This window comes from Protopterus annectens, chromosome 2.part1 (genome assembly GCF_019279795.1).
Source record: "Protopterus annectens isolate FY-2018-M chromosome 2.part1, PAN1.0, whole genome shotgun sequence".
Lineage (NCBI taxonomy): Eukaryota > Metazoa > Chordata > Ceratodontiformes > Protopteridae > Protopterus > Protopterus annectens.
The window spans coordinates 1,835,368,591-1,835,396,015 of NC_056729.1; the positions used below are offsets into that span (position 1 = coordinate 1,835,368,591).

Here is a 27,425-nt window from a genome sequence, read left to right on the forward strand (position 1 = left end):
ATTACCAATAATGGTAAAAAGAAGATACCCGTGGGTAGAGCTGGTTAAGATAAGTAGGTACAGTAGAGTTTTTAAGAGAAAAAACTTATAAAATACTGAACATTTTTAAAAAATACAGCACATAGCTGGAGAGCTTGGTGAAACGCTGCTATATGGCTGTGCGGCAAATGAGATCTGAGGTAACTAGGAGAAGAGCATTGTGGGTAGCAGCTTAACTCGACAGTTTTTGGTGTACGCGAGCTTGGTATTAGGCCAACTCGGAACCGAACCCATCAGTAATGAATAGGAAGAAGATTAACAACTTCAGATGGGCTTTTCAGTAGTTTCACAGATATCCTTCCAGAATATCCTTTAACATATTCCCAGCAGAAGCAAGCAAGTATTTTCATCAGTGAATTAAAGTGCCTTTCTTCAACTTACAGGAGTAGTTTTACATTTTGTGGGAAGGTTTACTAACTAAGCAGCTGTAATTTAGGGAAGATCAGATCCATCAAGGGGACATGGAAAAGAAACTGTTTGCACAAATTACGAAAGGTGTTAAGTTTTTTTTAGACCAGTCCAAAACACTAACATTCAGAAAGTACTGCTAGAGGTGCTTACAAATTTTTCATGTCTTAACACCAACTTCATGGAGATTAGGGAAAAGGTAGTTGAGATAAAGTATGTCATAACTATTAATGAAACATAGCTTAATCCAAGAACTCTCGCATTTAATTTACCACGGTTCAAAGGCTTTTATTCTCTTCAGGTGATGGAGAATCCATCTTTACAGTGGGAAGATCTAATCTGCATCAAACTACATGTAACAATCCTGAGGATGAAATTATGAAAATTAATATTAAATGGAAAAGGTCGATAACTTTCTTACCTCACTTATAACTTGCTTTGGGGTAGAGAGCTGTATTAGAGAAGGAGACATGAACAGCCTAGGTCTGCATGGAAACCAATTCAATATCAAGTTTGTGGTTATCAGGACATTTTCGAGCATATCCTTCAACTTAGCTTTACTCAAAAATTGCTCAAGATCCCACCTGATGTCACAATACTTTAGATGTAGTCTGGGTTAAGAATTTACTAAGCTAGCATATTGCACAATGCTGCTACAATTAGGCAATCAGACCTTTATGGCAGATGCGGGAGGGTAAAGGCAGGTAACCATAGAGATAATACAGCTTGTGCTATAATACTGCTGGGTTATCAGTAAAGCTATACTTCAATCTTGCCGTGGCTACACAAACGTGGAACTGAAAGGCACAAATTGCAAATGTAAATACTAAGGATTGTCCTTGTACTTTTTATAACAATATGTTCCATACCAAAACCCATACGCATTAACATTTTTGAACCTCCTTGGTAGAGTAGGCAATCAAAAAACAATCAAAGAAGAAATAACATAATTGGTGAATTTACAGAAAATATAAGAAAAGACGCAACAAAAAGTGATAACTTAGATCAAAAACAATGCTGAGTAAAAGAAACATTAAGGACTATAAGCACAAGTTATCGACCTTCACTTCAGCTAACAAGTAGGCAGTTTTAGACATGTACTACCACACTCCTGTGAAAATTTCCACATGACTGCATTGCATTCCAATGGTAATTACATTATTAATGACAAAAGTAGATCAGAAATGTCTGCCAACAGCTTAAGGATAACAGTTCATCAACTAATGTCCCTGATGAGGTAGAAAGTAAGTCAAATCAAGTATACATTGTTATAAATCAGGGGGATGTACAGACAGCTATAAAAAAGTTAAAAAGGATGCAGCAGCTGGTCCTGAGAGAGTAAATGAGTATTAAAAAGATAGGTGGGGCATTAATTCCATGCTTAAATATAGTTTTTTTCAGCAAAAAGACAGTTACCAATACACTTCTTTAATATCTGGAAATCCCCTATAGTGGTCTCCATTCACAAAAATGTAAACCAAAGGGTGAAAAGCTCACAAACTATTCAGTAAAATCTGCAAGAAAGACCTAGCAAACCTGGAGTCTTCACTGTGCAAAATTCTAACTCTCCTGTAGTGAGGGCTCACGGAACATAAGCAAACTACCCTTTAAGGACATGCCAGTGTTGCAGCTACATCACTTCTGAAGGTCCATGATTTTTTATTTTTATTTATTTATTTGTATTTATTTATTTTTAAGTCTTTATGGGTACAATCAAGCCAATAAAGCCATACCCCAATAGCTATAGACTTGCCTGTTTCGATTTTTTTTTTTTTTTTGGCCTTGTCCGTACAACACAAGTGGATTGTTTGGCTATACTTTAGGAACATGGGCCTTAAAATCAAGCCTGATGTATACAGAAGGTTTTCGGTTTTACACAGTGAAGACTCTTCCTTGGTGGGTCACTCACAAAATGGGGACGCTTATAATGCAAGTCGCCACAAGCCCATAAGCTTGAGCAGTAACTTTTCAGAGAACATTATTAGACTTCATTTCTACACTTTTTATGAAATTTGGATTTGTCTCAATATGGCTTCCTTACAGAAAGCTTGCCCAGCTTTAATTTGCAACAGTTCTAAAACCAATTTACTAATACCCTGAATGAGGAACATGCAGTAGATGTCAATCATTTAGCCCTTGGCACGTATTTTGATTTAGCACCGCATATGAAAACCATGTACTTAACTGTAACAATAGATCCTCGTGATCCCTGAAAGTCCACTTTAACAGCACAGGGCTAGCTGCCACAAGCACCAGTCCACATGGCACCTTCAAGACTTTCCATGACTATAGTTCCTTCCTCAATTCCCATAATGCTCTGCATCTCTTTATCCCTCCAGATCTCATAAGTGCCCATAAAACGTGAGCACAATAATGAATTATCATTAATAACATACATAGAACTACTAACCGAGTACAATAAATATTTCTGCATATACAACTCCAACTCTCTCAAGTATCCCCCAGGCCTACACCTGGCACAGCAAGAGGAAGGTGGACAGGCATGCTGAAATGGACAGCCATGGAATACAAAGATCCATTGTTATGGTAAGTAGATAATCTTTGCACATTACATAATTCAGTCCTTACACTTCAACAACCAAGAAGTCTGGTTATTAAAGACGAAACCTTGGTAAACTGTCATTTTTGAGTTGGTGCTAACTTGCAGCTCCTGATCACGGGTCACAGCAGTGTTCTTCTTTGTGGTTCAGAAGTTTTTGTGTGTTTTTATACTTCAATAACCAAGACAGAGTCCCCCGCTGTTCTTCTTAAACAGTACCAAGATTTAACATCTTTGCTGTCATTAGACTCTAAGGCAGACCTACACCATGAGATCATGCCCAGCTTGCAGTGTCTTTATAAAAAGTGCAAAGAAGCACATGTCACAAAAGCACAAACATCTACTGAGAAATTCCTTCTTCCTTGTTGATATTGTCTGAGTGGATGGCAATCACATATTGGGGTACAGAATCCTTAAAGGCCTGCTCTAGGATAGTGATGTGAAAAAAGGTCCTTATCCTATGGCAAAGTAAGTCCCTTAGACTGTGCCCTAAATTCTCTCTCAACACCACCCAAAGGTAGGCGAGTCCATGATGACCATCACAGTCAGGAAGGTATGGGAGAGGAGTTTATTCACAGCAAGATGGGAATAAAATGGTGATGCAACCAGGATTGCAACCAGGATTAAAGGGGTAGCACACACATAATATGCAGATATGGGTCACCAGGAACTCAGTACAATACACCCACTGAATTTTGACGGTCCACTGTAGACCTATCAAGTACATGTTCATAAGGATGGGCACAATGAATAATATCATTACCTTTAGATCAAAAACCTTCAGACAGAGACCTGCTGTCATTAGTTCTGAGGAAAGAAGAAGAATTTGGGACTGAAAGGCTACCATTCTGCCCTGTGGGGGCCTGGCTGAACAAGGCAGAGTGCTTTAGCAGTATCCTATGAAATGTCAGTGTCTGCAGTGGTTCTATCTAAGAATCTGTAATGTTCGCCAAGATCTCTAAGAACTGGAAGAGTTGGAACAAAAAAAGTCTCTCTCACTTGTACCAATGTTTCCTCCTTGTGGGGACAGCCAGAACCCAGTTATCCAAATTAGAGAACTTTGGATCCCAACAGTCTCAAGCAAACTGGTACTACAGCCAAGCATTTGTTGACCACCCTAGGGGCTGTAGTGAAACCAAGTGGTAGAGCCCTGAACAGAAAATGACTGGCTCCTATCCTAGACGTGCAGACACTTCCCAAATTCCTTGACTATTCTGATGTGCAGGTATGTGTCCTGGAAGTACAAAGACTACATTCAGTTGCCTCTAACAGAGAAGGAAAGATTAACTTTACCATTACCATCCAAATTCTTTGTAGATCACCATGCATCAACTTTTTCAATGTGCTGGACATCCTGTCAACCAGTCCACACTGAAAGCTGTGTGTGCCATCTAATTAAGTGTGCTAATACAAGGTACTGGATGCATACATACGCGTGGTAAAATGGTCCTGTACATTAGACTCCTTAAGACAGTTGGTCCATCCATTAACTATCACTTAAGAGTTCTCTTTTGAGTACTGCTGCCACCAATGGGAATGTGGAGTCAGCCAAAACTGCATTCACCCAAGATTCATAATCTTTGTAAGACCAGAGGATCATGTTCAATCTCTTTGGCATAGGTACAACCAAATTCTGTTCTTACCATGCTGTCTGCAATGGAGTATTCTGGCATTAATGGCAGGTAGAAATAACAGGCATACTGAAGTATTAAAAGCAGAAACATTTGAAGAAATAATAAAGGAAAACCAGATACCACAAACCACCAAACAGGTAAATGGTCTACCGCACAAGAAAACAAGCAAAACTAGCAGCAAAAGTAAAAAAATGAGCGGTCAACTGAGACATGGCTTCAGTAAAATGACATTTATTATTTAAAATCGGTAAGCGCTTTCTCCACCAAACTGGTGGCTTCATTGGTCTGATGAACCCACTAGTTTGGTGGGGAAAGCGCTTACCGATTTTAAATAATAAATGTCGTTTTAGTGAAGCTGTGTGTCGGTTGACTGCTCGTTTTTTACTTTTGCTGCAAATGATAAAGGAAGATTTTTTGATTCTTTACTGCAGAAGTGATGGGAGGAAAATTATGGTCAACGCACCATGGGCCAATAATGACCATGCAACAAAGACAAATACGGTGATTGGAAGGCAATGAGGAACTGGAGCTGTAATGATGAAAGAGTACTATAACAAAGTTGTGCTTTTATAATGAATGTTTTTTAAAACTAGTAGGAAAGCAAAGGGGTGGAAGAACTATGAAAATCAAAAAAGCATTCGAAGATGAAAAATAGTTTGAGTAGCAAAAGCAAAAAAGAAGCAGGAAGCCAACTTCCTTCTCTATACCATGGAGTTAGAAAGGAAAAGTGGGAATGAAAGATTTGGGAGACTGAATAGATAAAGAAGTTATGTCTTACCATAACGTTCCATCTGTATTGTTGATCCTCGTTCAGTCATTACGTATGGGTATCGGTTCTGACCTCGGAACCGAGCCAGCCATCTTCCAAGCTCGTGTCAGCTACAAACTCTTGAGCTAAAACTCTTACCCAGAATTCCCCTCCCCCTGTTACCTCAGATTGAGTTTGCAAGTCAAAAGAAGGTAGAGGCTACCTCTGGTCAAATGGCCTAAAAGAACCGGATGGAGAGATCCACTAGAAGCCACAGGAGGGGGAAGGAGCGAGGGTCGTAATGACTGAACAAGGATCAACAATACAGATGGAACGTTATGGTAAGACAACTTCTTTATCCGATATTGTTCATCCTCGTTCATTCCTTACATATGGGACAGAGTCATCAGCTACCTCTATTCCTGGGAGGCTCTCATGGAAGGACATTCCTGAGCACCACAGAACCAAAAGATGCTCTTCCCCTGGAGGCCAAATCCAATTTGCAATGATTGATGAAGCTATGAGGCGTAGCCCAAGTTGCAGCTGCACAGATGTCATGTAAAGAAGCTCTGGCATGGAAGGCAACAGAAGTTGCCACCGACCTTGTTGAATGAGCCTTGATGGTAGTCGGCAATGGAATATTACGTTGTGTATAAATGAAGGTCACAAGGTCTTTCAACCATCTAGCCAATGTGACCTTAGCAACAGCACATCCGAATCTAGGTCCAGAATAGGCCAAAAATAACTGGTCTGATTTACGAGAGGCCTTAGTCCTATTCAAGTAGCAAATTTGCCTGTGAATATCTAGGTTATGTAGGCAATACTCTCCTTTGTTTGAATGATTGCGGAAGAAAACTGGCAATTCAATGGTTTGATTAATGGACATTTCAGAAATCACTTTTGGCAGAAAGGAAGGATAAGGTCTCAAAGACACTCTACCTCTATGAAAAATCAAGTATGGACTCTTGATGCATAAGGCTTGAAGCTCAGAGATACGTCTGGCAGAAGTAATGGCGACAACAAACAAGGTATTCCATGACAAATATCTGAGGTCGCATGAAGCAGCTGGTTCGAAAGGTGGCATTGTCAGAGCTTGTAGAACTAATGACAGGCCCCGTGGTTGAATAGGTTCTCTAAAAGGGGGCTTCAGATGATTCACACTTTTTATGAAGGTCTTGCATAATTTGTGAGACATAAGAGAGGAGTATTGGACACCCTCATGGAAATTAGATGCTGCAGCCAAATGAACTCTAATGGTAGAGGCCGATAGACCCGATTGAAACAGATCGGCTAGATACTCTAGTACTATCGACACTGGTGCTGAAAAAGGATCTACTTGCTTTTCTTTCAGCCAACAGGTAAATCTTTTCCACTTGCTTAGATAAGTAATTCTAGTGGAAGACTTATGAGATGCAATAAGAATGTCCCGTACTGGTAAAGAAAGATCATTCTGCCTGGCAATCAAGGGAATTGGAGGAGCCAAGCTGTGAGCTTCAGTCTGTCCAAGTTGGGATGAATCCGATTCTGTGGATGGGAGATCAACCCCGGGGTTGGATGAAGAATCCATGGTTGATCTAGCAGATGAGGCCAAAGGAAGGGGAACCAAATCTGACGAGGCCAATATGGTGCTATGAGGATCACCTTGCTCTTCAACCGACGGGCTTTCTTCAGAAACTGGGGAATGAGGGGCAGAGGTGGAAATGCATAAAGAAGACTAGAGGGCCAATCATGGACTAGAGCATCCCTGGGTGACTGTCCCAGAGGGGGAATCAGGGCGAAGTAGTTGCTGCATTTGAAGTTGGTCGGGGATGCAAAGAGGTCACAGCAAGGAAGGCCCCAGCAGTGGAAGATCTCTGCACTATCAAGAGATTCAGGGACCACTTGTGAGGTTGAAGAATGCACCTGCTGAGTCTGTCTGCTATCACGTTGGAACTCCTGGGAATGTGCATTGCTAGAAGAAAATGGTTGGTAGCCATCGCCCACTGCCATATCCTCTTGACAAAGTGGGGAAGATTTGGTTCCGCCCTGTTTGTTGACGTACCAGACCACCGCCATGTTGTCTGATTGTATCGCAATAGTCCTAGACGGCAGCAGGGGATGAAATGCTTTCAACGCCAGAAGCACTGCCCTCAGCTCTAGAACATTTACATGCAGTTGGGTCTCCAATTTGGACCAAGTGCCTTGGACTGTCTGTCCCTGACATAGCCCCCCCCACCCCATCAGGGAGGCGTCCATGGTCACTGTAGCCTTGGGCTGCTGGGGGGAGAAGGGACGAGACCATTGTGAAGGGTTGTGGGTCATCCACCAATTTAAATCCTGTTTGCACCTGTGAGTTACTCGAATCTTGGCTGAAACAGGATGCTGAAAAGGATACCATTGGGTGAGCAGTAGCCATTGTAGAAGCCTCATGTGAAACCTGGCCAGGGGGACAATGGTAATGGAGGCTGCCATGGAACCCAACAGTTGTAGGATAGAGTGAGCTGTGGATTTCTCCCTTGAAAGGATTTGGATCAGTTGTTACTTTATCCTTAGAATTCTGTGCTCTGGAATGGGTGCTCTGCAATTCTTTGTATCCAATATGACCCCTATGAATTCTGTGGACTGAGATTGTGCGAGATTGGATTTCTGCCAGTTTATGGTTAAGCCTAGCCTTTCTGCAGCGAGGAGACAGTATGCCAGGGCTTCTTCCAATAGATGTCTGGTAGGGGCGGAGATGAGCCAGTTGTCTAGGTATGGAAACACCTGGAATCCTTGTAGTTGCAAGTGAGCTATGACGACTGCCATGCACTTTGTGAACACTCTGGGGGCTGTAGAGAGTCCGAAGGGCAGTACTCTGAACTGGTAATGACTGGCTCCTGCACAGAAGCGCAGAAATCTTCTTGATGGCCTGTCCACATATGTGGTAGTACACATCTTGAAGATCTATCGAGCATATCCAATCGTCTTTTTCCAAAAGCGGGAGGATAGACTTTATTGTGACCATCTGGAATTTTTGTACTCTTACAAACTTGTTCAATACACTGAGATCCAAAATTGGTCTCCATTTCCTGGTTTTCTTTAGCACCAAAAATAGTCTTGAGTAGAATCCGGATCCTATATGGTCGGGAGGGACTATATGGATGACTTTTTCTTAGCAGCTTTGCTATCTCTAGAGCTGCTTCTTCCCTTTGACTGGGTGGAACGTCGGGTAAGTTTGTTGGTGGGGGGCTGCAGGACAAAGATCGAAGGGAATATGGTAATCTCTGGTTATTATCGTATGCACCCAAAAGTCGGTGGTGATGGTTAGCCAGGCAGAAGGGTACAAGGAGAAACAACCCCCAACTACCTCCAGAGAAAAGGAGTTGGGCCGCTCTTCAGGATCGCTGGTAGGATTGACCAGGAAAGAAGTCCCTGGAACCCTGGTTATGTGGACCCCCTCTGCCCCAAAAAGGGCGTCTTCCTTGTGAGTTTCCCCCTCTGCCTCTAGGGGAGAACTCAGCCTGTGTGTCACAGAAAGGACCCAGAGACATTTTGTATCACATCTTCCCACTCTTCTGGTTTCTGTAGAAAGCACGTTGAGGAGAAGAATAACCGACACACATGGCAGAAAGGGTCTTACCATCCTGTTCACATCTGGCCAGTGTGCTTTTAACCTTGGGTCCAAACAATGAAGAGGCTTCGATGGGAGCATTGAGAAAGGAAGCCTTGAAGGGTTTCGCAAAATTACATAAGCGCATCCAGGCGTGTCGTTTCAAAACAATGCCTGAACTCGCAGCTCTACCTGCTCCTTCTGATGCGTGAGATATCAGGTGCATGGAGGAGATTGATATCGATTCAATGGTAGCCAGCTGAGAGCCCACTTTGTCACGGACCTCATCAGACACGGCACCAGCCAATGTTTCAGACAGCTCAGATACTAAATCTCTTTGAAGCCTGGTAAAGTGTGCCATATAATTCAGGGACCTGATTGCAAAGGTCGCTGATGCCAAAGGAAGCTTTCCTATTCTGTCCAGAGCCCGTGATTCTTTGTTGGGTGGATGGACATTCTGGCTTTCTTCTTCAGCCAGGTCTTTCTTGGTTGCGGCCGCCACCACCAGAGCATCTACAGGAAGACCTTTGGACCAATGGGGGTCAGTAGCAGGAGGGGACAAAATTTTATCTGGCCTCCGGGGAATGGTCTCAACTGTGTCAGGTGCCTACCAAGCACGCTGCAAGACGAGCCAGACCAGTTCATCGGCAGGTGGAGTAACCCAGGAGATAGGGGGCTGGGTGCGAAAAGCCTTCAGGAACACAGACTCTTCAGAGGTCGGGTTAGAGGGCTGCCAGTCACCTCTCTGTGGAGTCCATGTGCTTCCTCTTGCACAAGCTTTTTCGATGAACTTCCTCAGAGGGAGAAGCTGGGGAAGACAACGCAAAAGGGGTTTCCTCTGGCAGTATATCCTGAGGCCCTTGCGCTAGGAGCGACTTGAGTACATTGCAGTCCAGAGGAGGGCAGGGAGATTGATAGCACAGTATCGTCAGCAGACGCCAACGCCTTCTTCATTAGTTGGAAGGCCGGTCCACCTGAAGAGGGGCGAGTGTCCAGGACAGGGGTCACCCCTCCCCTAAGTGGCTCAGCCTGCCGACTCAGAGTCCCTGGATGGCTGTGAAATACCAAATTACGTATGTCACAGCTGACATCCTGGGTCGTAGCAAAACTCTCCTGCCACGAAGGCAACTGCAGTTCCTTAGTGAGGTCCATAAAGGGAACCATAGAGGGGGAGGATTGTGCAACATCAAGGGGCTTCAAAGGCAATGAAGGAGGGGAATAAGTAGGGGTCTTTGGCAAAGGGTGATCACCTCCCAAGGAAGGATAGGTCCTGGGGGGGCGGGATAAGTCTGCACCAACAATAAGGTCAGTGCAGAGGCTGGGACCGAAAAAATCGGTGTCAATAACGGAGTTGTCGGTTCCGGGTAAGGTGTCGGAGCCGATGTGGTTACAGTCTGCGCCGAATGGATAGTCGGTGCAGGTAGAGAGGTCTGAACAGAGGAGCCCCTCGGTACCGATATGGTAAAGGGCACACTAGTCTGTGCCGAAATCACAGATGGCACCGATGGCCTCAGTGCCGAAGGTCTAGGCACCGAAAGCGCTGTAGCCGAAAGAGTCAGATCCGAAGTAGAAAGCTTAGCCTTCTTGGGTCTCGGTTGGTGGGAGTCCCCAGCCGGGGACAAAGGAAGAGATTTGGTCTTTGAATGATCATCAGTCTTTTTCTTATGGGATCTTGGAGGGGTTGAAGCCTCCAACCCAGAAATAGCCTCTGAAAAAGGAGATTTGATTAGCCCCTTCAGTAACAATTTAATTTTTCCTCTCAATCAACGTCCTGTTAGAGAAGTTCTTACAAATTCCACAGGGTGGATCAACTGATAAACGAGGCACACCCAAGCAATAGACACACAGAGAATGTGCATCTGAAGTAGGTAATTTATGGCCACAATCTGAATACCTCAAATCCTGGACTACCTTTTTTTTTTATCTGCCAGGATAGGAAAGAAGGAAATCAGAAAGAATACCAGCAATGGTACATGAAATACCCGAAGGTAATGGAGAAAAGGGGTCTACCAAAGACAGTATAGAAGAAGATACCTCGCGGTAAAAAAGATTGAAAAATTTCAAGAAGGGATAGTCACTAAATGTGATAAGGTAAGAGAAAACAATTTAGAAACTTTTCTGAGAGAAAAAGTTGTTTTAGACTATTATGACAACAAAATATTATACTTGGCTCAAGAGAAGTAGCTTGACACGACTGAATGGCGATGCGGCAAACGAAATCTGGGGTAACGGGGAGAGGGGAATTCTGGGTAAGAGTTTTAGCTCGAGAGTTTGTAGCTGACACGAGGTTGGAAGATGGCTGGCTCGGTTCCGAGGTCAGAACAGATACCCATACGTAAGGAATGAATGAGGATTAATATCAGATATTCACATTCTAGAAACAAGGAAATAAAGGGAAAAAGGAAAAGGGGGTAGCAAAGGAAGATTAAAGGCAAATGTCAAAGCACAAAAAACAACTATTTTTTCAGATATGTAAAGGAGTGGAAAAGAGGAGAGAGGGAGACAAGGGAACTACACAGGAATGGGAAGAGACAATGAAGTCAGAGATCACACACAAAAATCCAAATTCGTATTCTGTGCTAGATAAATATGACAAGATCAGCCAGGAGGGAAAGATGTTAACAAGGGAAACTTGGCAGATGAGGATATAAAAGTTGAAATATTGGAGAAGGCACTACAGTGTATAAACGAAAACCAAAAAAAGGACAAATACACCACTAAAGATCACAGAATGAACTGACAGGTGTTTAAGTAATCCACTCGGAGTGCTACTGAAAACACACCTGAAGAAAGGAGTAAGCAAGCAGAAGATTGTGGTACAAAGTTGTATGGCTAGAATAAAAAACCCACAGGAACTGTGTAAAAAGTAGTGTGTCTGGAAAATAAGGAAGAGAGGGACATAGACAGTTAACTTCTTTTTACTGAAATTTTTCACAAGCACAAATAATCAAATACATAAAATATTGCACAAATACAGAACACAGAACGTTATTAGAGATTTTTCACAGTGATCAGTCTTCAATACAGCATTGCTCAATGTTTACCTCCGATCTCAGAAAATCAAAAACTGAATTTATCTCTTTGTGAATGATACTAGCCTGCAAGTGGTAACAGCTGAGAAAGCAAACACTAAAAATGACAATAGTAGAATGAAGCTTGTTCTAAAAAGCAGCTGCCTTTTTTTTTTAAACCATCCAACTACATGGTATTTTATTTAGCCAACAACTCAAGCTCAGATATGCAACTGGAGGGTAACACATTACATAACCCCAAGGGCTTTTCCTTGCTTTAGGTTATCATTAAAAATAAAATCTTAATTATCAAGCACATTGCGAAAAAAGTGGCAAAGGTGAATTATACACCAAAATTTATTTCACAAGGGAGGAATTTAGGCACAGGACGACAAAAAGGCTCCTTAATCAGGTATTAGTAAAGCCACATTTGTTTCCCTGTGCATCACTCTGGAGATCTCGTGCCACAGAGAATTGCAACTAGCATATTACAGTGAATGGGGGTACAGCACAGAAATCCAAACTGAGAGAGCTCAACATTTTTCACTTGAAAACAGAAAGAATAAAAGGGAACATACGGGTATATTAATAACAGAAGAAAATATGATGGTACTAAACTGGAAAGAAAAGACAGGGCAGGTGGAAGACTGCATGACAACAATATTATGGGAAAATAATTTAAACCTGACATGACAAGAAATAAAACATATTCTCACAAGAGTCCTAGACATAGCTCTCAAATTTTTGGTCTGTTCATCATAAAATTAGAGGGTTTCTAGCAAATTATGGAGGATTGAAGTTACTAAATAAAGTGAAACATTGGAATTGCAGACTTCATATCCATCAGGAAATGCATGCTAATACAAAACTTGCTATTTGGGCAACTTTCCAAGTTTAAAAGAGCAATATTTAAAATCTGTCCATGATTTTTGCGCCTTTGTCCCCCATTGTTTTGGCTTTGTCCAGAGTTCTTTTGCTTAGAGATTGAGAAGTATGGTGCTAGACAGTTGGCATCAATTAAACTACTGGGTAATAGAAGCTAAGTGATACTGTTGACATGACCAAGTCCCATTTCATGGGTAGGACGTGAGCAAATTTGGTCAACCAAAAAACTTAACAAAAGCAATAGCCTTTGTAAAGTAGGAGGCAAATCTCCACACCTACACCCCTGCTAATCAACTCCTAGGCTGCATAACATGAGAAAGGCACATTCTCTTAAGTGCCCAGTCAACAAAACAAGACTCATTCATATTGCCACTTACTGAAGCAAGAACAGGTGAAATCTACATTTTAATATACTTTCGGGGGTAGAATACAGGATGGAAATGTGGCTGCTGTAGGTTACCTTAGAAAACTGCAGATATCAGACTGATTCTTAAGTCTTATTCTGACACTTTATTTTCTGTGTGTATGTAACCATTAGACTTTTGAGTGTGTTCAGATGACATGCTTTTAATGGAAGAGATTCTTTGGTCACTATCTCAAAGAAAAAGTGAGCAAATGAGAGAGATGAGTTTCACAGAAAATGCTGAATTTCAAATTCTCAGACTGCAATGTTACCATGGAGGGAAGTATGGATTTGCTAACAAAGGCAATCGGTAGCCTGTGACAAAAATGATGGCAATACACCCCAGATCCAGCAAGCATATGAAAGGGCTTAACCAACAATGAACTATACCTGCATAGAGGAAGACTACAAGGTTCTGCAACAATATGTGCATATCAGAACTATCAGATCAGGAACCAAATGTAATTAAATAAGAAAAAAAGGAATGCTCTAGTTTCACCCTTCTGTCATACAAACATTTGTTTCAAAACTCTGTCACTATAACAAAAAAAACAATGCAAACCAAAGCATTTAAAGCTGAACTATGTAAATCACACAACTGCCATTCAAATAAGAAAAAGTTCAACTTACTTATTAGGGTACTTGCGAAAAATGTCTCTAATTACAACAATGGCTTCCTGCACGACATAGTTGACCTTTGTTTGGATCAGATCAAGCAGGGTACTCACACATCGCTCCGCAGATTGCTACAAGTAAAACAAATGATTTTTCATCATTTTCAAGTAATCAGTCTTCATACTACCTAGTTTCATTTTTTCAGTTAGCCACTAGTGACCCCTTTTCACACATGAACATGGTCATTGAATATATTTGAAAAAAAAAAATCAGTACAAGAAGATAGGTGCAAATATTGTTAAATGCTTAAAACAGACATATCAAAGATAGAAATAAATACAAACACAACTATTTTACAGGAAAAACTGTAAGAAAAATGCATGCACACACACAAGCACACGCGCACACGCACAAGCGCACACGCAAGCACGCGCACAAGCACACGCATGCACACACACAAGCGCACACACACACACACACACACACACACACACACACACACACACACACACACACACACACACACACACACACACACACATTGCCTGCATACTAATGCAGGCAATGGTACCCACAGAGTGAAATGCACAGAAGAGGTTAAAAAGTTAGTGCTTGCAGTTTTCCTTTCCTCTCTGCAAATAGTTCAGAGGAAGGTTATGCCACGACAAAAGTAATGACCAAGGAGGCTCACTCAACAGCAGTCAGCCTTTGCTAGGAATATTTACAGACCCCAGCCCAACTGCGTTCTCAAAAATAAATAATCCTAAACAAAGACAAGCACACAAAGCTCTTCTGCTATAACGTGGCTTAACCATCACAAAGCTCAGCAAACTGAAAAGGGTACAGTACTTTAAGTTCTGCACTTCATAACAGATGACAATGTCTCTAAATAATTTAAGTGTTCCTGCCTGTAAGAATGCACCACAGGAACTGCAAAATCATAGGATCATACGAGATTACTAGGCTATCGACCCGGAAATAATTTTCAGCCTAGCCATTTCACCCCATAGAAGAGTGCTAGTCAACATCCAAGATTACATTTAGTGATGACTGCCTATGTCCAGGAGGGTTGTGGGCACTATTCCCGGTAAGAATTTGTGGTGCCCCATCCACTCATCCAGGTTTCTCTTGAACAGTGACATAGAGGTACTCTGTTTCACATGAATTGGAAGCCTGTTCCAAAGATGTGGCAGTCGCTGTGAGATAATCCTGTCCATGTCCTATTTAAGTCCCTAGAAAGGGTAGCCCTACACCCACTTGATTTATGGATATGTAGCAAGTTAATTAGGTTTGCCTCCTGCATTGCTCTGTAGGCCAGGCATAAGTTTCCCCTAAGAAGAAGTCTACACGATATGGAGTATAGTGACAGGGACCTTAGTTGGTCTGAGTGAGGCACTTCCTGGAGCACCTTGATCTTTATTAAAAACCTCTGAGGCCTCTCTAATTGCTGCAAGTGCTTAGCACAGTACATGCTGAATGGGGTGTTATACTCAATTATGGGCCAGATAAATGCCGAGTATACTGGGGTTATAACTTCTTTTGCTCTCGAGGCAATCCCTTTACTAATCAAGCATGCTACGTGGAAAGCTTTTCTTACTATGGTAGACACATGGTGGTTGAATTTAAGGTCTCGGTCAACCTGTAATCCAAGGTCCCTTACCACTTCACGGGTACCTAAGGTATTACTGTTGATTTGGCAGTGTGAAAGGACATTGTTTGAGCCAAAGAGAATGATGATGCACTTCTTTGCATTCAGTTTGAGACTGTGACTAATACATCAGTCACTGGTCTGCATGACACCCTCCTACTGTATATCGACATCATTTGAGGCTTCAATGACTGCACCTAGTTTGCAGTAGTCTGCAAACTTGGTCAGCCATAACCCCTTAGTTTTGACCTGAACTTCTCAGAAGTATATACCAAACAGTAGGGCCCCCAGCACTGACCCATGTGGCACCCTGCTGGTAATAGGTCTGTTGGCTGATGTGGAGTCACCCACTTTGACAGTGTGTGTTCGATTTGTGAGCCAGTTGGCAACCCATCTTACAATGAAGGGGTTTACATTCAGTTTGCTAAGTTTATCGGTAATGCCTGAATGTGAGATTGTGTTGAACGCCTTTGCCACGTCGAGGTATGCTGTGTGCAGTGATTTGCTCTCGTCAATGGCCTTGGTCACACTTTCAAAGAAATCCACCACATTCAACAGGCAAGATCTGCCCTTCACGAAGCTGAAATGGGTAGGATGCAGGGTTTGGTGGTCAGCTATGTCTTTATTTATGAGGTCCATAATGATACTTCCCATGGCCTTACAGATGAGGCTGGTCAGGCTTATGGGTCTGTAGTTCCCCGAGTCTGTTGCTAGGCCATCTTTGTGGAGGGGAATAACTGTAGCTGTTCTCCATTCTACAGGAACAAAACCTGTGTTTAGGCTATGACTGAAAAGGGTACTTAGTGGTGATGCTAGTTCATGTTTTCTAATTTTGTACTTGGAGCTTTTCTCCCTGGGCCTCCGCTGAAAAAGGACTTGTGTCCAGTCGGAATTTCCCGGTAAACAAATGTAATAAATAAATTAAAATAAATAAATGTTTTAGCTTGTTTAGAAGACACCGTGGGATGTCATCTGGTCCCGTACAGGCGATTTTTTTTCGTCTTGGACAGGGCTTTGAGGACATGCTCTTCAGATATGTAGGGTGCGGGTGGGGGGTTTGGGGGAGGGTTTGTTGTAATCTAGGAGGGGATGAGGAAGTGAAATTTTTGCCAAACCTATTCATTAGGCAGGTTTGCCATCTCTGTGGGGTCAGTGTGTGTGATACTGTTGGCTACTAGTTCTGCACATGCTTAGGTCCTACCCTTTATGTTACATATGTAGCTGTAAAAGACCTTAAAGTTATCCTTGCCTGTATTTGATAAGTTTCTCTCAAAGGAGCTCTCGGAGGATTTGACAAGTTGTCTTATTTGCCTGTTGAGGCAGAGGAGGGTGTTTTCTATTGTTGGGGCCTTGCCTTTATTTTCTTGGACAGCAACGTTTTGTGTTTATTGTAGAGTTTGTTGATGCTGGATGTCAGCTGCTTGTGTGTCTTGTCATTTGCAATGGTCACCACTACCAATTACATCATCTAGCCCGCATCTCTGCACCACTCTCACAATGGTATGTAAAATTAGAGCTATCAACATGGCTGGCTTGACTTGTTCAGAAAGGCATTTTTCATAGGCAATCTTAAGACCAACCATGATTTCAGAGAATAAGACATTCCCTTCTTAAAAAAATAAATAAACAAAATAAAACAATATAAAATTAAATTAAATAAATAAATAAGAGACACAGAGAGCAGAAAATGCCAATTGGCCTATACAATGTAGTTCAAAGGCTTAGCACTAAGCTTGGAACAAAGTGCAGCTCATACAAAAAAAGTGCTTGGTTGTAAGCATTACTAGTTTCTGTTTTACTGTCTCAAAACAGCAAGTAACCACGGGATGTGCAATATTTTTATTTTCAAATGAGTGATACAAATTTTAATAGATGAAAAAGATAGGCCTTTGTCCAGCATCTCAGTTAAGTATTGCAAACTTGGAGGAATATTTGGCACAGCTGTATCAGTTCCTTGTGCCTGGTTCCAAGCACAGAATCTCTTCCATTTTCCAGCATAAGATTTTCTAGTACTAGGCCTTCTGGCATCCAAGATGACATCCATCACAGCTTTACTGAGAGGTGTGTTTTGTATGACCAACTTATCAGCCATGCTGTCAGGTTTAAAGTCCTGAGTTGGCTGTGCAGGATCTGATTGTTTTGCTGGGACAGTAGATGAGGTATTTGAGGTAAGGTCCAAGCTGGGCATTGAGACAAGTTATTTAGGATTGGGAACCAGTACTGGCGGGGCCAGTCTGGGGCAATCAGTATCATTTTTGGCTTCTCCTGTCTGACCTTTAGGAGCACCTTGAGGAGGAGAGGCAGTGGGGGAAAGGCATATACCGATAGGTTTTTCCAGCTGAAAGATAGGGCGGACACTTTCCATGCTTGTCTGTGATAAGTCCTTGTGCAGAATCTTTTTATTTGGTAGTTGTGAGGGGAGGCGAATAGATGTCCGGGCATCCCCATTTCCTTGTTATCATGCTGAAGACTTGTGGATCCAGCTGCCACTCGTGGGGATCCATGAGGTTTCTGCTTAGTTCGTCTGCCAGAGTATTTTTTCCTTCCTGGCAGGAACTGTGCCTGCAGATGTACTTGGTAAGTTAATGCTGTGTCCCACAAAGTCATGGCTAGTCTGCAAAGGGGGTAAGAATGTGTGCCCCCCTGCTTGTTTATATACCACATGACCATGGTGTTGTCTGTCTTTATCAGTAGTTGTCCCGGATGAAGTAGGTCCTTGAAGGCTGTCAGGGCATTCTAAACAGCTAGCATCTCTTTTTGATTGATATGTAGATGCATTTGGGTTGAGGACCATGTCCCCTGAATGCATCTTCCTGCCATGTGGGCCCCCCAGGCATAATCTGATGCATCCGTTGTTAGTGTCTGCCTGGCTAGGGGTAATGTGAATGGCTGTCCCTTGTTTTGGTGACAAGCCTTTGCCCACCATCGAAACTCCTGTTGTAGGCAGGGAATGAGAGTAACCATTGTTTCCAGGCTGTGGCAATGTTGAGTCCAAACACTTTTTAGGTACCACTGAAGTTTCCTCATATGCAGTCTTGCATATGGAATTAGTAGGATGCAGGATGCCATGAAGCCCAAAGCCTGCAGAATTTTTCTTGCAGACAACTGGGCCCTTGTTGCCAACATTTTGAAATAGGTAGTCAGTTGCCTTTGTTTGTCTGGCGTGAGATAAGCCATCTGGGCAGTTGTATTTAAGCTTGCACCCAGGAATATTATCTCTTGAGAGGGTACTAGTTTTGATTTCTTTTCGTTGACTGTGTACCCTAGGCATGTTAGAAGTCTTTTCACAAACGCCAGATGCTGTAGAAGAATGTCCTTGCTCTCTGCTTGAATTAGACAGTCGTCCAAGTAAGGATATATTTGTATTCCTCTTTGTCTGCAGAATGTAATTACTGGTGCCAGGCACTTTATAAAGACCCTGGGCGCAGTAGATAAGCCAAAGGGTAGTGCAGAGAATTGGTAGTGCATTGAGCCAGCCTTGAATCTGAGGTATCTTCTGCATAATTGTCTGATTGGGACATGCAGGTATGCCACTTTTAGGTCTAGAGTCACCAGACAAGCGTTCTTGCCTAGCATGGGCAGAAGCTGCTGCAAAGTCATCATCTTAAATTTTGGTATATCCTGGAATGTGTTCAGAATAGATAGGTCCAGTATTGGTCTCCAGGTCTTGTCCTTTCTGGGTACCAGAAACAGTCTTGAGTAAAATCCTTGTTCCTGCTCTTGCTCTGGTACTTGTTGAATGGCCCCCAATGTCCATGAGGGATGAAACTTGTTTTTACTGCTTCTGCCCATTGATTTTTTGGCAGATCTGGCCAACCGTTTGCTTTTGGCAGGGTATGGAAATGGAACTTGTACCCTTGTGATACGATATTTAGAACCCACTTGCCCTGGGTTATAATGTGCCAATTTTAAGAAAAAAGTGCTAATTTTCCCCCTAAGGGTGCTGCCAGGAGATAAGTGCTTGGTGCAGGCAGGGGGAAGTCATTGGGACTATTTCTTGTATGGTTGTGATTGTCTTCTCCAACTTTGGAGGTAGAAGCACCCCATTGCTTTGACCTGTAGGAACCTTGCGCCTGGGATCTGCCTCTAGGGCGTCTGGATCTGCCCCTTTGAGGTCTGTCTGACACACTAAATGACCAATTCTTTGTAGGCCAGTGTCTACTAAACCTAGGTGGCTGTACTTGTAAAAAATCTTTGACAGTTTGCATAGATTTAGCTTTGTCTTCCATTTTCTTTAACAACTCCTCTGCCTTCACACCAAACAAAGTATCATGCTGTAAAGGTGCATCTAATAATTTAACTTTGACATGATCAGGCAGATTTTGTTCCTTTAACCAAGCATGCCTCTTGATTACAGAACCTGTAACTGCGGCCCTGCAGGAGGCCTCCAAAGAATCAAAACCACATTGCAAAGTATGCTTTCCAACTTGTTCAGCTGCATGCAATAAATCCTGCATTTCCTCGTTTTCTGCACATTCAGAGTTTAACAACATTTTCTGCTTAAGCAATGCCATGACATGTTGCTGATATTTGAACATATGAAACTGACAGTTTAAGGCCCTTTATAGCCAAGGTAGCAGATGTGTAAACCTTTTTTCCTCATCTATCCAGTGCCCTAGAATCTCTGTCAGAGGGGTAGGGTTTTTTGCAGCAGAAGCCTCAACTCCTTTGGGTCCTTGTGAAATAGTTTCTGGGGCTGCAGCAGGGTTTTTAAAAAGAAATTTAGGAGAGTCAAGAACCCTGTAATATCTGTCAGGCTTAACAGGAGCTGGAGGTAAGGAGTCAGGGGTAAGACTAGACTCCGAAAACACATCTACAATATCTAACACAGGTGGAATGGCTAGTGGCCTGTGTTGAGGTAGTAAAAGGAAATCCCTGAGCCTCTTTTTAGATTCTGAAAAATCTTGGTTCTCCCAGTGGAAATGCTCCCTCATGGTATGCAAGGTTTCCCCAAATGAATAGTCCTCTGGAGGAGAAACTGAAGGTATAGATTCTTCAGCATCAGAATCCTCATAGGGGGGAAGAGAATATTCCTGATCAGAAGAGGAATCAAAAGAAATAGAAACCTGATCTGAAGATTCATAGTCAGGCTCTTGCCTAGGCCTCTTATCAGGAGGGGTATGGGAACCCCTGATCAAGGTAATTAAGTCTTCGGCCATTTTGAGTGTCTGTTTTTTGGGTATAGAGGCCTGTACACGTGGCTGTTGAGTTTGTTTCTTTGCTTTAGAAGGTGCTTTAGTCTTTGCCTTTGAAGCGGAGGATGGTTTAATGTAAAGATGCTTAGGTCTGAATACACCCTCAAAAGCCGGTGCCTGCTCAGCAGCTCCGGACCCATCTGAAGCAATAGTATCCGAGATTCCAGCAGCATGGCCGACTCCACGTGGGAGTCAGTAGCGGCCTGCGACTCTAAAGTAGCGGGCGTCAGGGGCTGCGAAAGCGCCTCACTGAGAACCGGTGACTGGTTTAGGAGAAGCTTTGTCGGTTTTGGGCCTCGGTTGTCTATCTCTCTCCTTTCGTTTGTGTTTTTTGTGAACTCCGGTAGTCGAATGGCTATCTGACGACATTTCTGGATAATTAAACCGGCGTCCAAAATAGTTTAAAGCAAAATCATACCGACGCTTAATAGTGCGCTGGTTAAATCTAGCACAAAACCGACAACCAGCAACGTTGTGATCAGGGCCAAGGCAAGGAATACAGTAAGAATGAAAGTCCTTATGAAGTATTTGCTTTCCACAAGAAATACAATTATTAACTTTCTGACCTCGGTCTGGAGCAAAAAAAAAAAAGTTTCCGCAACGGGCTACTTCGCTTTATTGAAGACTTCGGATCTGAAACTCGAACAAAAAAATCTCAGGAGTCGGCTGACCGGCACTTGCGAACTGCTTCTGCTTCGGGCACCGCGTGGCAAGAAAGACTAAAGAAAATTGTGTCAGCCGCATCTTTTATACCCCTGATGACCTGACATCAGGGAAGGGGTGACAGCAGCCGACGCAGGACCCAGAACTTTGGAATTCAGGCCGACTGAGGGAACCTGCCAGCAAGATTACCCAAATGTAATGACTGCAACAGTGAAACACGAAGAACATCTTGTATTTCAACACTAGCTTGGTCCCTTCTGGATACTTATTTGTTTTTGTACTCTATCGTACTACTCCTTTGGTCATTTTTACGGCTGTTTGCTCACATGGAGTACTGAAGAGGAGCCTTGCATTTCCTTTTTTGGATTTCTTTTTTTCTGTGCAAGACTCAACACCCAACTCAACTCCAGCCCTACCTGCACATATCTAATGCTGTCCATACCTGACCAGCTACAGCATGTGCTGCCCGGCATGCACACCCTGGTCACAGCCCAAATGCTGCTGCAAAGCCACAGTACACCCTGTCTCTACGAACTGCCAGTACAGCAGGGGTCTGTCCCCTCTCTAAAGAACAGGCAAGCTGGCATCAGCTACTCACTCCCATCCTCCATCAGCTCCTCCAGTGCTGGTGTTTGCAATTAACACTCTGTCATCTGTGTTGCAGTCAGGGATTCATTCTTCTACGCCACAGGGCAGACTAGGCCCAAGAGATAGAACTGAAATCAGCAATGCTTTCAAGTTCAAAAAAAGGCAAGGGTAATGTCTTTATGATAAAGGACAAGTGCACAGCTAGGTACAATGGCCAGCTGGAAGGATAAAGAGAAAAAAATATATTTTTAAGATGGTTACAGCTGTATTAGGTGTAATGGATTTCTCTACTAGGACATGGACAGAGATGTCTACTAGGTATCCTTAAATGGAGCAGGCCAAGTCCTGCAAAACTAAATCCAGGAGGTACTGCCAGAGTTTGGAAACTGGATATGACGGTAGACTGACACCCCTTTACACCAACCTGACAGACTAGTCCATTTATACAAGTATTACTTATTAGTATTGGGTATCTGCCTCTTTCAGGGCAGATGATATACCTTAACAATCTGATAATTTCCATGCTGCACGGCTGGTGTGCTGTGGAAATTAAAAGTACAAGTACTTTGCTGTTATTTGAGTCAGATAGTAGAAGCGGAACTTTCTTGGCTAGTAGTCGGCTACAATGATCACTGCTCTCTCCTTTTTTTCAAAAACATCTTCAGAAAGGAGCATATCCGTGGAAAAGTATAATGCAAGCCTAGACTCCATTTGGTAAAGGAAAGAATCAGCTGCTAGCACCCCTCAGTAAATCATTCAGGTGCAGAGCCTGGAAAGCTGATGATCTACTAAAGATACAAAACAGATAACTAATACAGGGGTCCTGCAAACTTCTAATCCCCAGCAATATGAACATACTTACTCTATGGTTGCTGTATAATTTAAAAAATATACAGCATGACTGTCTAGTTAGTATGCACAGAGTAAAGAGGGAGGATGAGGCTTTCCACACTGGGATGCAGCCCCCCTCCTACATTTCACACTTTATTTGTAATATTTTATGTCATTACAATGCAGTACCATAGTGTATTCAAGTACTTTGGGAACTCAACATTTCTGGATTTCATTTTATGGTTTTCATTTCTTGTCCATGTGGTATAGCGTTTTCACACTCTGGACAGGAGACAAATCTCTTTAAAAGAGAATGCTGTCCTTACATTCTTCTTAGTCTGTCATACTACCATGAGCTAGCTGACCATAAGGCATGTCAATGGAATATCCAAGAGCTTAGTTCCATCTCCATCAGGTTATATCTGTTTTTTTTTTGAGTCACACCTGCTTTTCCAGACATGGCTGATCTTGTTTGCCACTTTGAAAGCTGAAGAGCTGAGGCCAGAGTTAAAAGTTGCACTTATTGCAAATGCAACTGAAAGGGCTACATATGAATTGATTGCTGAATTAGGTGCTACTGCCAGGTTTAGTTTAAATGATGCTGCTGCTTTAAACTGTACTGAAGTCACGTGGGTTAAGCCATTAATTACGGGACTCAATTTTTGTGTATTTAAGTGAAGAAGTTTAATGGTGTTTTTAAAGCCCTGAAAGCCACCGGTTTTGGTGTGAAAGCGCTTACCACTGTGATTAAAGCATTGATTTTAAGCCACTGGTTAGTAGTTATTTTGCTATTTTTATTGAAAAGTTGAGGTACCAGAAATGTTTACTGCAGTAATAAAAGTCAAGTTTAAATTCATTCCAATATTACCCCCCCCCCGAGAAAGCCACGGTGGTACAGCAGTAGCGTTATTGCCTCACAGCAAGAGGTTCTCCTGTTTGATTCTCGGTTGGAGTGCCTTCTGTGTGGAGTCTGCATGTCCTCCCCGTGGTCGAGTGGCCAACGAAAGACATGCGTGAATGGGCGTGCCTTCGCTGAAGGTTGGGCGTCAGGCTGGCAACTCTGCACCATAAAAATCGACTGCCAATCATTAGCGGACCGGAGTTCCGCTGTGGCGACCCCTAACTGGGAAAAGCCGAAAAGACAAACATTTTTTTTTTCAAATGTACTGTCTGAAGCTTGTGGTGTTCAAAACATGTTTCTTTTCCAATTTGAAATATGCTTCAATACTTCCACACACAAGCTCTTGAAAATAAGAGAGATTTCTTCACTTTTACAAGCATGTTTCTACATTTGATATCATGCAATATGCAGTTGTTTACTAGGATGGTCAATAAATGAGTCATATACTCCGAACCTCCACAGCCTGACTTCACTCTCTAGAATGGGTGCAATAAGGCATGCAAATCACTCTAGATCAAGCATTCACATTTAAAAGTTACACCCTACATATTACAGAAGAAAGGATTAGTAAGGACAGATGGCTGAACAGTGAATAAAGCCTTGCTACCTAGAGTAAAAAGTTTAAGGCTTCCTCACTAAGATGCATTCTATATGTCAGACATCTTTTCCTGGGAAGGGTGGATGGATGGCAGCTCAAACCACACCAAGACAGGATACCTTGAGAAGACAGACTGATAGCAAGTGACACAAAGGTTGCAGACAAACATTCAAGCAGGAAGAACACATACAACAGCTTGAGATTATATGCATGTGTGGAAGCAAGCTTAGGACAGGGTTTATCATTGGGGGAGTACGAAGTACCTGTGTATCAAACATACATGAGTAGGTGAAGGACAACATGGGTGACCTCAATCTGGGAGATTAGCCAAATCCTCACACTGTTAGGAGGGGGTTAACAGAGACATAAAACAAAAGTGCTGGTCGACAGGAATGGGAGCCAAACTTCCTTTATGGCTGCCTAATGACAACTTCAATGGTCAGCTACTACGAGAGCACAAGATCCATGGGTAGAGGGGCTTGACTGAGTTCTGGCACCAGGAAGAAAAAAGATTCAAAAAGCAATAACACTATCATGGTCACAGAATAACAGCATTTAAGAATCATTCATAGCCATCCCAAGTAAGGGAAAAAAGAACTGTAGTTGTAGGCGCTTCTTACAACTTATAAAATTATCCAGCATACACCTGCTTGTCTAGCACTAAATACCATCCTACACGACTATGTTCTCACTCAGTCATTACAATCTAATGACACGCTGCTCTCTGTCCACAAACCTATCAAATCTGCTGGGCATGGTTTGTACTCATAGGAAGCCACTAAGCTATTGGCCCTGAGGTCCTTACAAGCCTAGCCAAAAATTTAGCCCATGTTCCAACAAGTCAGCACCCGATGCCCCTGTCCAACAAGGACACAGGTGGAATCCCAGTGGTGTACTTTGTTCTCCATCCAGTTATCCAGGTTGCACTTAAAAAGGGTTAATGAGGTTCTCTGCTTGATGTGGAGGGAGAGTCTATTCCAGAGAAGGGGGAGTCTCTGGGACAAAAATCTGTCCTGCCAACAAGTCCTATTGATGTCCCAGATCAGGTTGAGGTCACCCGTGTGGGTTACTCGAGTGGGGCTTGACTTGGGGATATGCAGCAGTCCCATCAAGGCAGGGTCTGCTATTGCTTTGTATGTCAGACAGAGGTCACCTCTGAGGAGTCTGTATGAGGCTGAGTAGAGGGACAGGGCTTTTAGCCTATCTGTGTAGGGTAGATGTTTGAAGCCCTGGATTCTCCTGGTGAGTAAACTCTGTGGTCTCTCCAGCTGCTGCATGTGCTTTATGAGGTACATGTCGAAAGGGGTGTTGTACTCAATAACTGGTCTTACAAGGGAAGAACACAGGGCTGTTATGACCTCCTTGCCCCTGGATGAGATACCCTTACTAATGAGGTGGGCCATGTAGAAAGTCTTCCATACAACAGAAGCAATACAGTGGTCAAAAGTCAGTTTGCTATCAACCTGGGTGCCAAAGTCCCTCACGATTGACTGTGTGCTTAGGACCTTGTTATTAACATGAGACTTTATGGGGACGTCACTCTCCCCAAAGGGGATGATGCATTTTTTGGCATTCGGTTTGAGGCCAGGTTTCTGGCACCAGTCATTTTTGTTTGGGTGAGAGGTTGGAGGACGTCCACATCACTAGGAGAATTAATGACAGTGCCCAGCTTGCAGTCATCTGCAAACTTGGTCAGCCATAGCCCACTCGTTTTGGCCTGTACCTCAGAAAAGCATATCCCAAACAACACAGGCCCCAAGACCAATCCCTGGGGTACACCGCTCATTACACATTTACTGCTTGAGGTGGCTTCCCCTAGTTTAACTAGGTGGGTTCTATCAGTGAGCTAATTTGCTACCCATATGGATTGATGCCTAATTGAAAGAGTTTATCTAACATACCAGAGAGAGGAATAGTATCAAAGGCTTTGGCTATGTCAAGGTAGGCAGTGTGCACTGTCTTCCCCTCGTCCATGGCTTTGGTGACAGCCTCAAAGTCGTCCATGGCTTTGGTGACAGTCTCAAAGTCGACCAAATTTAACAGGTATGACCGCCCCTTGATGAAACCAAACTGTGTGGGACTGAGTGTTTGGAGGTTGCCAATGTCCTTGTTAATGAGGTCCACGATAATCTGTTTCATGGCCGTGCAGATCAGGCTAGTTAGGCTGTTGGGTCTATAATTTCCTGGGTTGGTGGATGCTCCACCTTTGTGCAAAGGGATGACAGTGGCTGTCCTCCACTCAGCTGGGATGAAGCCGGTACTCCGGCTTTGGTTGAATAGGGTACCTAATGGTGCTGCAAGTTCCTGCCTGAGTTCATGTAGGATGCAGCCTTGGGTGTTATCGGGTCCCATGGAGGCTGTATATTTTACCTTTGAGAGGGCAGTGATGACTTGCTCCCTAGTGATAAGGGGAGTGGGCAGGTGCTGAGGAGGTCCTGATATACTGATGGGGGGGGGGGGGGACAGAGGGGTGAAGTTTTCACTGAACCTGTCTATCAGCAGCTTGGCTATATCTACCATGTCGCTAAGGCCTGAAACTCCTTGCCTGTATCCATCAGGTCAATAACCTCCCTCTAGCCCTTTAAAATCACCCAGAAAGACTTCCTAGCAAAAATCTTGCTCTGTTCTTGCCGAACCCCAGAACAAAATATATCTCTAAATATGAACTAGTACCTATTAATATTGTACAGCTGCTTGCTCCACAAATCTTCACTCACTTCCTTACGGCATTCAAATTTCTCTCACAACTATCTAAACATGCCATAACTCTGTATTTTTTTCCTCTCACTATTGCAATTCCTGTTTGCATTATGCTTTACTTTCTCTAACCTAACTAAAAATTCTCTAAATATGAAAATTATTTTCATATAAGTTACATCTATTTGTAACCAAAGTTGTCACACTATGTCTAACTTAGCATAATTCTTTAAAATGTAGATTTTTGTATTACTTTTGAAGACTGCAAAATTGCGGTTCTTAAAATATTTCTGTGATATTTTTGTTGCTTTTCTCCTCGGGCATCTGCTGAAAATGAACACCTACCCAGTTGGACTTTCTTGTTAATCAAATATGAAGAAATAAAACGCAATAAATAAAAGGTTTTCTGAAATCAAGTTCATACAATGCTAAG

The 27,425-nt window shown here is 42.8% G+C and overlaps 1 protein-coding gene across 3 annotated transcripts in view; it reads right to left on the reverse strand.

Annotated features, from left to right (window-relative positions):
• Positions 1-27,425, reverse strand: part of AP2B1 (adaptor related protein complex 2 subunit beta 1) — a 1,330,026-nt gene that overhangs the window by 1,125,221 nt on the left and 177,380 nt on the right. For all 3 annotated transcript variants that reach the window (XM_044063279.1, XM_044063277.1, XM_044063278.1), the window contains exon 10: positions 13,887-14,002. In XM_044063279.1, coding sequence (XP_043919214.1) covers positions 13,887-14,002 — 116 coding nt within the window. The remainder of the gene's footprint in view (positions 1-13,886; positions 14,003-27,425) is intronic.